At 36.6% G+C, this 11,857-nt stretch overlaps 2 protein-coding genes across 5 annotated transcripts; both read left to right on the top strand.

Annotated features, from left to right (window-relative positions):
• Positions 1–1,932: 1,932 nt before the first annotated feature.
• On the top strand, positions 1,933–6,748 carry LOC107597748 (upstream stimulatory factor 1-like). 4 transcript variants are annotated; one of them, XM_016288952.1, is made up of 11 exons: positions 1,933–2,028; positions 2,512–2,569; positions 2,833–2,879; positions 3,514–3,632; positions 3,708–3,833; positions 3,955–4,087; positions 4,794–4,848; positions 4,943–5,001; positions 5,143–5,237; positions 5,540–5,668; positions 6,311–6,748. In XM_016288952.1, the coding sequence occupies exons 2-11, from the start codon at positions 2,565–2,567 to the stop codon at positions 6,395–6,397; spliced, it is 855 nt and encodes a 284-aa protein (XP_016144438.1). In that variant the 5' UTR covers positions 1,933–2,028; positions 2,512–2,564; the 3' UTR covers positions 6,398–6,748. The 4 variants fall into 4 exon arrangements, with proteins under 4 accessions (XP_016144438.1, XP_016144417.1, XP_016144431.1 ...); XM_016288931.1 differs by having other exon boundaries at positions 3,940–4,087; XM_016288945.1 differs by having other exon boundaries at positions 1,933–2,045; positions 3,940–4,087.
• On the top strand, positions 6,468–10,086 carry LOC107598159 (junctional adhesion molecule A-like). The gene is made up of 7 exons (XM_016289434.1): positions 6,468–6,474; positions 7,246–7,326; positions 7,539–7,655; positions 7,796–7,936; positions 8,045–8,247; positions 9,036–9,138; positions 9,872–10,086. The coding sequence occupies exons 1-7, from the start codon at positions 6,468–6,470 to the stop codon at positions 10,084–10,086; spliced, it is 867 nt and encodes a 288-aa protein (XP_016144920.1).
• Positions 10,087–11,857: the final 1,771 nt, after the last annotated feature.

The raw sequence follows: 11,857 nt of genomic DNA, 5'->3' as shown, positions 1-11,857 counted from the left end.
TGCTGAAGTTCGAGCTGAATTCTTGCTAATCTTGCCCATGGGACATGTCGTTTCAAAAGAATCTTCACGAGTCGAGTCTTGCCTCAGATAAAAGAGATGCACACGGGGCCTTGTAGGGAGTTCTTCACATAGCCTACCAGTTTAGTCATTACGAGTCACTAAGGGGTTTCTGAACGAACGCTGTGTGTGGTTTAGGTGGGGTCCATGTATCCGTGTGCATTTGTTACAATAATTTTAGGTTTATTTGTATGCGTTCAGATATGTCATGACCCCACCCATATTGAGAAATTTGCTGCAGTGGCTATACGAGAGAGCTTGTTTATTGTTTTTAAAAATTGCCAGGAATGCATAGAATTATTATTTATTTTTTCAAACCTCATGCGCATAAATTTTAATAGTATGCAGGTGAAAAGTTACTTTAAGTTCTTAAGTCATTAACGCTCATGTTTTTGGCATGATCCAAATAGTATACACCACTGAGTAGTCGGTATTTATTAATTTTGTTGTAAGTGATTTGTCTTGTGTTTGTTCTCCAGGTATATACAAGCAGGATACTGTGGTCAGGATGGTGTACTATACTGCCTTCGCTACCTTTTTTCTGTTGGGTAAATTTACATTCTTATTAGTTTTCACCACATGCTCAAAGAAAAAAAAAAACCTGTTCCTCTTTTTCTTGCTTTTTTACTTCCCCAGTTACACTAGTTGTGTCTTTCAGTATGATGTACTAACAATGTTATCCTATGAAAATACACAGGACAAATATCAGGGTCTAATCTACTGTATATTATGCCATACAAGTATTGTACCCGTTTTAAATGACTTGAACTTAAGGCTAAGTTGGTGTTGTTATTTTCTAGGTGTTGCTTCTGCCCAGACTTCCCTTCAGCTTTCATCCTGTTTGACTAAGGACCAAAACCTGGACATGTACTGCAAGTTCACTCCCGCTTCAGACCCCAAGCTCCAGAAGACTTGCTACTACATGACGGAGAATAAGTTGGTTGGCTCTACCAACATGAGCACCATCCCAGACAGCACCTTCAAAAACCGTGCCACTGTCTCTATAGCGGAAAACATGTGTAAGCTGAATTTGAAAGGTTTCTCAGATGACCAACCCAAAAACTACACCTGTTTCATCAAACAAACTGCCACACCAATGTCAGTCTCTGCAGTCGTGGATAAGAGTAAGTAACACAACTTTAACATTTATTAGCATTTAACATTTATTAGGCTACGTCTTGCTTTTCCCTTAAATAAATTGTATATTTATTGACTAAGTAGATTTTGCAGCTGCACAAGTAAATTTTTAATTGGCAACTTAATTGTCAAGGAAGCATACTTTAGTTGTTTTTGTGCTTTTATTTTTATTCACTTATGACTTTTTTTTTGTAATGAATCCATGACTGACAGATGATGATCAAGCTGCTCTGTTTTTTTTCTTTTTCTTTTTTCCCAGGTAAGCTTCAGACTTGTTCTGCCTGGGGTGTCATGCAACACAGTGGAGCAGCACTCCTGCTAGCTTTCCTCACTTTCCCATTGTTGTCCGAGCTTCTCTGAGTCTAGATTGTATCTCTTGGTACAACACCAATCCCTAAAACCAAAATTATAAATCCTCTAGCTTGTACTACAAAGTAACCTGTGTGTTTCCTCCCTCAGAAATTATGAAAGATGTGGCTGTTAAAAACACTCACGTGACGCATGTCCCTTGCATAACAAATAAAATGATGTACCTTTTGCTGTGGGATTATGTTTTATAGAGTGAACTCACTGTTTGACATTGTTTTAAGCATGAATTCTAAAATGAAAGAAAGAATGCATTCGGATTATGTGTTGGTGTTATGAAAGCTGTCATGTTTAGTTTATTTGTTGCAGCGCCTTACAAACATGTCTTAATAAACTTATTTCAGTACAAGTAAAATGATGACGCTGTGTATGGCCGCCACCTAGTGACTAACATTAAAATCTAGAAAAACTTGCGCATGCGCAGGAAAAGGAAGTGTCGTCTGAACGTTTGCTCCTAACAACAAACGGGTAACTATCTATTAAATGTAACTAGGGAATGGTTTTTGGGGGGTAAACTATAATATGCATTATTACTAGTTATACATTACTTTTAAACGGGATGGTTTTCACGCATTTGTTTTTTTGCTTAACGTTAGCTCAAATGCTAAATCCGTTCTTGTTTTGCTTCTTGCCGAGTTGGTCTAAGTAATACTAATGTTGGCGGTATAAGTAGTATCACAGTTAAAAGTAAAAATGAATGATGGACAACATATGTAATCAGTTCGCAAAGTGAGCTATGTATTGCTTTGCGGGCTGTTTCTCAACACATCGGTGTGATGGGAGTTTTAACGCAATGGCGTAAAAATCTACAACACGTCGCCGACGCCACACACCTGCTATGAGTTGTTGGACATTTTTAAGAGCAGGATAACTTAAGTCCAGTTGTGCAAGGTTTAGGTATCAAATATGCTGCTTTGCTTTCCTGTTGTTTACTAGCTATTGTTTTTGTAGTGAGTGTTTACGTTTGAGGACACCGAAGCCTTGACCCGAATTTGCTTAAAAATATGAAGTAAGTTTCACCTTCAGTATTAACGTTATACTTAAGCCAGACCTTATGGTCCTCATCATAACGTTGAAATCTGCACTGCTACAGTGTTATCTGAAGTGATTTTATATCCTCTAAAAAATCAAGACGTCAATGTAAATATACAATTGTAATGTTTATTTTAAACACCTATATTGTAATATAAACATTTCCTAATACTTAGATATAGATATCTAGCATTATAATTTACACTTAAGTCTATATAACGTACATTTTTTTCTTTTTAGAAACCACAATAGTCCTGATCCTGAAGATTCTCCCATAATGCAAGACGGTGAGATGCTCAAATTGAACTGTCCATAAGTCCCTTTGTCATTCTGGGTGGTAGTGTGTTTAGGGAAGTGCACAACATAAAAATGCTTTGGGCGACGGTCAGTCTTTAGTTTCAGTTTTGTTGTGACAGCTTACCGCCTGTATAGCACCATCTAGTGCGAAATAAAGTATATCCAGTACATGTACCGGCACATGAAGATACAAACTTTACATTCTCTCAAGCAAGAAAAAAAACCATCAGTAAATTAATTAGGGTGACCATACGTCTTCTTTTCTAAATTGCCTAAAAAGCATGGGTTTTGGCTTTGTTTTCCTAATGTTTTCATACTTGCTAAAGGTTATGACTGAAAAGTCCAATACCATGCAGGCATTGCACATAATCGTCCAATCGTGGCATGCGAGAAGGGTGGGATCTTCAACGAATATTCAAAGCAATGCAAATGTACATAATGTATGAGGACTGTAGAGAGAGCATTGCAATAGGGAAAAAAAGCCAAAACCCTGACATTTTAGGCAATTTAGAAATCCCATCCAGGACATGCCCGGGAAAGCGACTACATTCAACATCAGTGAGATTGTTGCTGATCAAATACCTGACCTCTCTACTTCACAAAAACTTCATGTTGCTTTACCAGGTGTTGCTGAAACAGCAGATGACCCACTGGCTATCGCAGCCATCCAGTCAGCTGCCGCATTCTCCACAGATCAGCAAATTAAGTATCATCTTGTAAAAACGGAAGGAACAGGGGGGCAGGTATGTTGCCCATGTATGCATGGTATATACAGGTCATTGGATATGATGATTAAACCCTTGACCTCCATGGTTCAGGTGACATACCGGGTGATCCACTTGGCTGACGGGCAGGTAGAAGGACAGGCAGATGGGGCTGCAGCAGTCAGTGTGGTGACTGGGTTTCCCACAGTAACTCAGGCAGCCACACCACCTGTAACCCAGGTATTAGTTGTTTTTAACAGCAATAGAAATTTGAGCTTGTTGCTGAAACCTTTTTATATCAAAGAGGTGGTTGTGCTAGTAGGTGCTTGTGTGCATGTATTTATAGGCTGTGATCTCGCAGTGTGAGAGTCTAGAGGGAGAGACGTCTGAGACTCAATACTACTATCCTGCCACCATCTCTGACACAACTGCCAGCACCATGGTCACCAATCTCCACACAGCTGATTCGGTACTGTCTCAACCAACCTCTGCAGGTAATGCCAAACTACATTTACAAAATCATTCAAATTCTAAAGCTTAGAAAGGACACATTATATTTGATCTGTGGTGACAGTAAAGACGTTTATTATGTTACAAAATGTTCAGACATTTCTTTCAAATAAAGGTCATTCTTCTGAACTTTCTATAGAATCCTGGAAAAAAATGTCATGGTTTCAATATTAGGTGGCATAACTGTTTTCAACATTGAGAATAATAAGAAATGTTGCTTGGAAGCCAAATCAGTATATTAGAATGATTTCTGAAGAATCGTGTGACACTGAAGACTGGAGCAATGGCTGCTTAAAATTCAGCTTTGCCATCACAGAAATTAATTACATTTAAAAAAATATTTAAATTGAAAAGTTATTTTAAATTGTAGTAGTATTTCACATATTTACTGTTTGAATTATATTTCATTTAAATAAATGCCTTTGTGAGCCTTTGCCTTCTTTCATTAAAAGAATCTTACCAACCCAGAATGTTAGTGTACATGATGTGGTTTCTAGTTATTCTGATAGTTTGTTGCAGAAAAGTGATGGATTTTTCTATGAAAGTAGTTCCCTTGCAAAAGGTAGCATTATTATATACAGCTAAAAAGTGAAAGTTACATGCTTTTAATTATATTTTATGTCTAATGATGCAATTATATCAACAGTTTATCATTTTTAGATTCAGTCGCCTGACTTCATTTTCTTTCAGGTCAACTCTATGTAATGATGTCACCTCAGGAAGTTCTAGCCACAGCACAGCAGAGGTTGTTCTCTCATATCGCATACATAAAACCACCTGTCCTATCACAGTATTCTGTTTCTTCTCAACATCTTCAACGAATCCTATATTCTTCACAGTAAGTCGGGAACACCGCGTGCTTCCAGAGGTGACAAGCGGAGGGCTCAACACAATGAAGGTTATTCTGTGTCTTGTTTGAAATCGGGAGCTCCACCTCATTATCCAATCCCTGCTGCTCTATTTCATATTAGACTGCAAAAGATTTATCTTTAAACGTGTCGTGGAGTTCTGTCTGAATGTAAGCATTTTGTCCCCTCAGTGGAACGCAGACGGAGGGACAAGATCAACAACTGGATTGTCCAGCTTTCCAAAACAATTCCTGACTGCAATGTGGATGCAACCAAAAATGATCAAGTAAGCTTAGTTAGCACAAGCCACCAGCAGTGAACGTTTTATTCAAAGGTATAATGTACAGTGTTATTGTAGAATAACGGGGATGCTATACATTTTCTTTAATATTTTGACATTTTGTATTTAGATCTTAATTTGTTTGTTTTTGTTAAAAAAAATTTACTTTAAAACTTATTCGTTTTTTCGATTTTTTATTTCTTTATAGCTCCAATTTTTGAGTTTTACTTTTTGTATTTATACAAATTTTTTGTTCAACTAAATTAAACTTTGAAATGTCTCAGATTGTCTTCTGCTCTTCTGTGTAGAGTAAAGGTGGGATCTTGTCCAAGGCATGTGACTATATCCAAGAGCTGCGTCAGAGCAATGCAAGACTGGAGGAGGAACTTAATACTGTGGATAGACTGAGGATGGACAATCAGCTTCTCAAACAAGAGGTAACTTACCACTTCAAATGCTAGAGCGTTCTGAACATTTTAGTTATTCATTTATTAAAACTGATATTGTACGCATATTTTCAGAATCAAATACTTTAATGAACAGTACAGGATGACTACTAGCTTCCACTATAACCACAACAACTGCTGCTGCTAATAGCACTTCTGAAGTCAAACACAGCAGTTCTGCACTTTTTTTATGTTGGTGGGATTGTTTTAAAGGGGTCATATGATGCTTTTTAAAAGATCATTATTTGGTGTATTTGGTGTAACAGAATATGTTGACATGCTTTAATGTTAAAAAAAAAACACGAAACCACGCCTTCTTTCTTTGCGTGCACATTTGGGCCGCATTATGCTAATATTTCCACATAGTGAGTTAGATATGTGGGGGCATGTTAGAACGAGCCGTTTTAGGGGGGCATGGCAGAGTCTTAACTTTGATAAAGAATATCTCTTTGGTTTTGAGACTTTAGTCTTTGCAACTTCAGGGATCTTATCTATTCACAATCAGCTTGTAACACTCCAAAGAGAAAGGAAAACTTGAAATCGCATCATATGACCCCTTTAAAGAAAACGGACAACACTGATTCATTTTCTCATACAGTCTCTCTTATGCCTTGTCTCCACATACACACACAGATGGAAGAGTGGAAATCAAAGAATCAGATGATCAGAGCCCAGTTAAGACAGCACGGCATAGTGGCAGCATCAATGGACTCTCAGTGAAGAACCGCAGCTCAACTATAAGCTTCTCCTGCTCTGGTCTTGTCATTAATTCTGTTTATTCATGTTTGAAATGACATGTAAGTAGTCATTCTTACCGTGGACAATCACACTTTTCTCTTTGTCTCCTTCACTGTTCACTTCACACGCAGCCTTTGATTGTTTCAGATTATTTCCAGAGTGGTCTGGTATTTTAACTGCACTGAAATTATATATAATTGTGTTATAAAGAATGTATATATATAAAGGATGATCATACTTTGAATGACTACTCTGATGGTTTTTCAGATATGTTTTTTTATTCAGCATTGAAATGTGTTAACATTTTGGTGACCTTCATTGCGTTCTTTAAGCGTCGTATCATTGACTGCTATCTTTTGTCTGCAGTGAATTATTCAGCCTAAACGTTTTTTTTTGATACTGTCAGTTTCCATCAGTATTTTTCTCTTTTTTTATTTAATTAATAATAATTTACTAATGCGTATAGTATTTGGATGATATAAGTCTACAGTAACCGAAAACGTAATATTATTACTTTGCCCTGTTCACAAATGTTGCCTAATTACATGGTAAATTCGATAGCGTTTTTTTGCCATTGAATACCTGGCAAAAGTGTGCATTAAGTATTCAGAAGAAATTAGTAGATTAAATACTGTTTCAACACTGCTGAAGAGTAATATGTTTACTTAAGTGTTGAAATACTTCTTGTTTAATACTACTACTTGCTTTTGTAAGATTCTTCTTGTCCTGATGTTTCTATTAAATCGAAAAATAAGTGGCTGGCCTAGATGAAGATAGTTCTTTCTTAGACAAAGAAATCTTTCTTACTGATGAAATTAAGGCTTGAAAAGCTCTCTTTCTGTCTACAGGACTGCATGCCGCTTTTACGGTTTCTGTTGGTAATCCCTCAGTAAAAGTCAAAGAGAATGAGGGTAAGTTTCATTTTCTTTTTTTGGTTTATACTTGCCTTTCAGTTACAGCCTAATTGTTTCTGTGTGGCAGTAATCAGATAAATGAAAATAATGGAGAAAATCTGATGTGTCTGTATTGGTTTTGCACTATAGAGAATAGCTGTTTGGGTTGATTCAAGGATTCGGTTTTTGATGTGAAAAACATTTATGCACAAAGTATTACTTGTTTTCAGGAGTTGACTTGAAATGTTCCTACACTGCTGACTTTGGAGCGACACCCAGAATAGAATGGAAGTTCAAGGATCTCAAGGGCTATCAGTTTTTCATCTACTTTGCTGGAATGATGACTGGTATAAGACTTTATTGTTGTCATCCAGTGTCATCATTGTGACCTGGCAGTAGCATTTCCTTATTGTGTGTTGACGTGTGTCTTATTGTAATGAACATTAAAAAAAAGATATTGCATTATGCATCTTTTTTCTTTCTGTAGCTGAATATGAAGGCCGTATCACTGTGTATGATGGAGGACTGAGATTTAACAAGGTGACGCGAGCAGACAGCGGAGACTATGACTGTGAGGTTTCTGGCAGTGGTGGATATGACGAGAAGACCATCAAACTCACAGTCCTTGGTAAATCTGAGTAGTAGAAAAGTCATTTTGCAAAGATTATTACTTTGATGAAATTATATAATACACCAAACAGTCTTGTCATTCCCACTGTAATTCCCTCCACTACAGTGCCTCCTTCCAAGCCTGTATCCAGAATCCCTTCATCAGTCACAACAGGCAGTAACGCCCGCCTGACCTGCTTCGACACAGATGGCTCCCCTCCATCCACCTACAGGTGGTACAAGGACAACACTCCCCTCCCTGAGGATCCAACCAAGTTCCCCAATTTTAAGAACCTCACCTACAAGATGAACATTTTCAGTGGTAACCTGGTGAGTGTTCATCTACAATATTATCTGTATACAGTGCTTAACAGATTTATTAGACCACCACCACCCGATTTAAGGTTTGTGCCACAACTACCCTAAGATAACAGTATTGGCGATTACCAAAATCATTTTTATGTTTCTGTAATGGTTAATCCACAGTAGTGTTTCTAATGCTAAAATATAATTATTGTTGTTATCCATGAATTTTCGAATGTACTGTTTTACAAGAAAGGTAGAAAAATAGTAAAGCATTTTATTTTTTTATTCACATGCCCAATTACAGTCAATAAATACAGTCTAGTAGATTTGTTAAGCACTGTATTTGCTTAACAAATTTATTAGACCACCTGTCATAATAAAAAGAAAACACACATAATTTAGCAATCTGTCAAAAACTTTGACAATTAAAAAAAAAAAAAAAGACTGTCATTTATTATGCAAATAACAAACTGAAACAACTAAATAGTCTTTATTCACACATAATAACCAAAAAACTATGGCCTTGATAACAGCTTGCATTCTTGCTGGCTTAGTTTTTATGCACTTTTCCACAATTTCTGTTGTTATTGACTGTAATTGTGCATCTGAATAAAACTAATTATGAAGTGCTTAACTATTTTTTCTGCCTTTCTTGTAAAACAGTAAATTCGAAAATTCATAGATAACCACAATTATATTTTAGCATTAGAAACAACACTGTGACTAATTAGTATATAATGTTTTTGTATATGCCTCCTCATTGTATTGAAAGATAAATTATATTTATAAAACTGGATTCTTTGTGTTATCAGGAGTTCCCAAATGTGTCTAAACTGGATACTGGTTCATATTTCTGTGAGGCCAGTAATGGAGAAGGCACTCCTCAGCGTGGAGATGCAGTGGTAATGGAAGTCCGTAAGTAACATTGTCATTGCTTTCAAATAATAACTGAACATTTACACACTAAGTGGCAGTTATAGGACTTCGAGTCACCAGAGAATGTGCTTTCAGTATATTATCAACAACAATATATATAATAAATAATAACATAACTTAATAATAATAATAACTTTTCAAATCATACTACGCAGTTCACTTTAGTTGTCACTACACTACATGACTTTAGATAACTACAGTATACTTCCATTGTAATCTCACATTTGATCAGATCTACCTCCTCAATTTTTTTTTATATAATGCAAGCAGACAAATATAAATCCTTAGCATATATGGAGCAGGCTGGTTGCACAAACATAGCCATTAACCTAAGTACAGTTGCATTTTTAGAAGAATATAAGGCCATTAAATCTTTTTTTTTTAATTAACAAATTGTTAAAGATGTTTAAAATCATTTTGTAAACATGGTGCAGGAAATAAAGAAAGAGATATTTAAAAGAAATAATACAGCAACTGGAGGACAACCAAACATTATACATAAAAAAGGACAACAGAAAGTTATAGAAGTGTATGCAGAGTATTTTGGGGAATCCTTGGAGTCAGTGAGAGCAGGCCAGTCCATTGCCTGAAACAAAAGAAGAAACATCTCTTCCTATTGCCATTATCACAGCTCTGCTTTTGAGTAGAGTGTTGTTTTCTGCTAGGTTTTCTTTCTAGCTACTTTTGAGCTAACTTTGTTTTTGTTATATAGGTGATGAGGACAACAGCCAAGCACCAGCTGTGAGGGGCAGCTTGAGCACGGAGACCCAGAATGTCCCAAGCAAGATCACCATGAACCACATACTGGAAAAACAGTATGGTGTATTCATGTTGCAAGAGATGAAACTAAAACTAGAGATACAAAAGCTTGAATTAGAAATAACCAAGTTAAAGTTGGAGCTGCAAAAACTTGGACAAGAACCTTAAATACCATTCAACATTGCTGCTCTGAATCCAGGACTTTATTTAATGTCATGACTTCGGTAACACTTTACTTGAAGGGGTGTGCATAAGACTGACATGACACCTTCATAATCATTACATGACACATGTCATGAATATGAAGGAGGTTTTATGCATGTTTATGACAACTGTCATACTTCAGATGTTTTTAATTTTGCTAATCAATTAAATTGATTAACTAGAATGATCTAGCATTTATTAGTGCCATGTTCAATATTTTCCACTATATATATATATATATATATATATATATATATATATATATGATTAGCCATTGGCTAATATTCTCAGATTTTACTGTGTGAGTTGGAGGGTAAGTATAAGTTTAGCACAGATATATTTTCACTCGCCGAACACACTAACCGAGCCTTTCAGAGTTTCACTCTCTGTCAAGCGCTATTTTTTTTCAACTCATCTCAATGGATGTGCAGCACACCTGTATTTGACGTACCGTAAACTCTTGTAAATAACATCTATATGAAGGCCATATCACTGTGTAATGGAGGACTGAGGTTTACTGAGGTGACAGGCGCCCTGGTTGTGTGGTGTCTGGCAATGGTGAAAAGTATTGGTTAAGAAGATCCAAACAAGTTGTGCATTTCACAGCAAACAGAGCTCCCTCCTAATCTCACAGTGGCCAGGGAGGAGCTGGTGGATCAGGTGACCTGGGTGAAGATGAAAACCAGGGCGGAGTCGGTGGGTCAGGTGACCTGGGTGAAGATGAAAAAGCCATGGCGGAGTAGGCAGAGTAGAAGACCTCCACGGTGGCAAAGGCAGAGCAGGAGAGTGAGCTCCAACTCACAGAAGGTCCTTTGAGGACCATAACAGAGTAGTTGTGATTTTAAATGTTTCATTGAATCCAGTACGGAAGAAGGTAAGGAGTGAACTGTGTGGAAAGTGAGTGTGGTGTGCCAAGTCCGAAAACTCACGGGTGTGGTCCTCAAGGGAACGCTCACCCTGGTGCAGGAGGAGAAGCTGCATATCTGCTAGATCCTAAAGGTGAGATGGTGTGTAATGTTGAGGAAAAGCTGGGGAAAACAGAGCAGAGGCTAGGATCTATGAGCAGGGTTTTTAATGAGAAAATAAGAAACAAACAGTAGGCCGAAACAAGGAAAATAAAACTAGAGGTACAAATCCAAGACTGTCATAATTTCAGTTTTTTTATTTATTTAATTAATTTAATTGTATATACTGTAAGTGATTAAGTAGAATATTCTAGTATAGTCTACTATTTTTAGTACTATGTTCAGTATTTTCATCTACAATGTTTTTTTTAATCAATCATTTGTCAAACAAAACATCCAGATCTATTTTCATCTCCTGCTACTAAACATTAAAGCTGGTTCTTCAAGCACCTCCGGGTCTGAAAATGCCAGTGCAAAGATCTTTATATTAAAACATTTGAATCCTTAACTAGTATGGATTAAAACTATACTGTTGTTAATAATTCTGTTGTCTTCCAGTTTATCATTATAACTTTGCAGAAGCATTGACTTTTCATTGTGTTTGATATGTAAACAACATGGATATTGTATGAGAATTAGTTATTCATTTTCCAATTGTGATGTTGGGGGATGTCATTGCGTTGTATCTGTTTTCTTTCATCAGTTCAATATGAAGACCATATCACAGTGTAATGGAGGACTAAGGCTTATTGAGGTGACACAAGCAGACACTAGAGATTATGGATGTGAGGTGTCTGAAAATGGTGAAATATACTGGTTAAGACAGTAAA

This window comes from Sinocyclocheilus grahami, unplaced genomic scaffold (genome assembly GCF_001515645.1).
Source record: "Sinocyclocheilus grahami isolate Dianchi unplaced genomic scaffold, SAMN03320097.WGS_v1.1 scaffold12.1, whole genome shotgun sequence".
NCBI classification, from domain to species: domain Eukaryota; kingdom Metazoa; phylum Chordata; class Actinopteri; order Cypriniformes; family Cyprinidae; genus Sinocyclocheilus; species Sinocyclocheilus grahami.
Note: the sequence above shows the minus strand (reverse complement) of the source record. Positions and strands in the feature narration are given on the sequence as shown.

What these genes read in the sequence shown, in the direction of transcription:
- LOC107597748 (XM_016288931.1), top strand. An exon ending in GTCTCAACCAACCTCTGCAG is followed by an intron (nt 4,088 to 4,793) that starts GTAATGCCAAAC and finishes ATTTTCTTTCAG; the next exon opens with GTCAACTCTATGTAATGATG. An exon ending in CTAGCCACAGCACAGCAGAG is followed by an intron (nt 4,849 to 4,942) that starts GTTGTTCTCTCA and finishes TATTCTTCACAG; the next exon opens with TAAGTCGGGAACACCGCGTG.
- LOC107598159 (XM_016289434.1), top strand. An exon ending in CTTTGCTGGAATGATGACTG is followed by an intron (nt 7,656 to 7,795) that starts GTATAAGACTTT and finishes TTCTTTCTGTAG; the next exon opens with CTGAATATGAAGGCCGTATC. An exon ending in TGCAGTGGTAATGGAAGTCC is followed by an intron (nt 9,139 to 9,871) that starts GTAAGTAACATT and finishes TTTGTTATATAG; the next exon opens with GTGATGAGGACAACAGCCAA.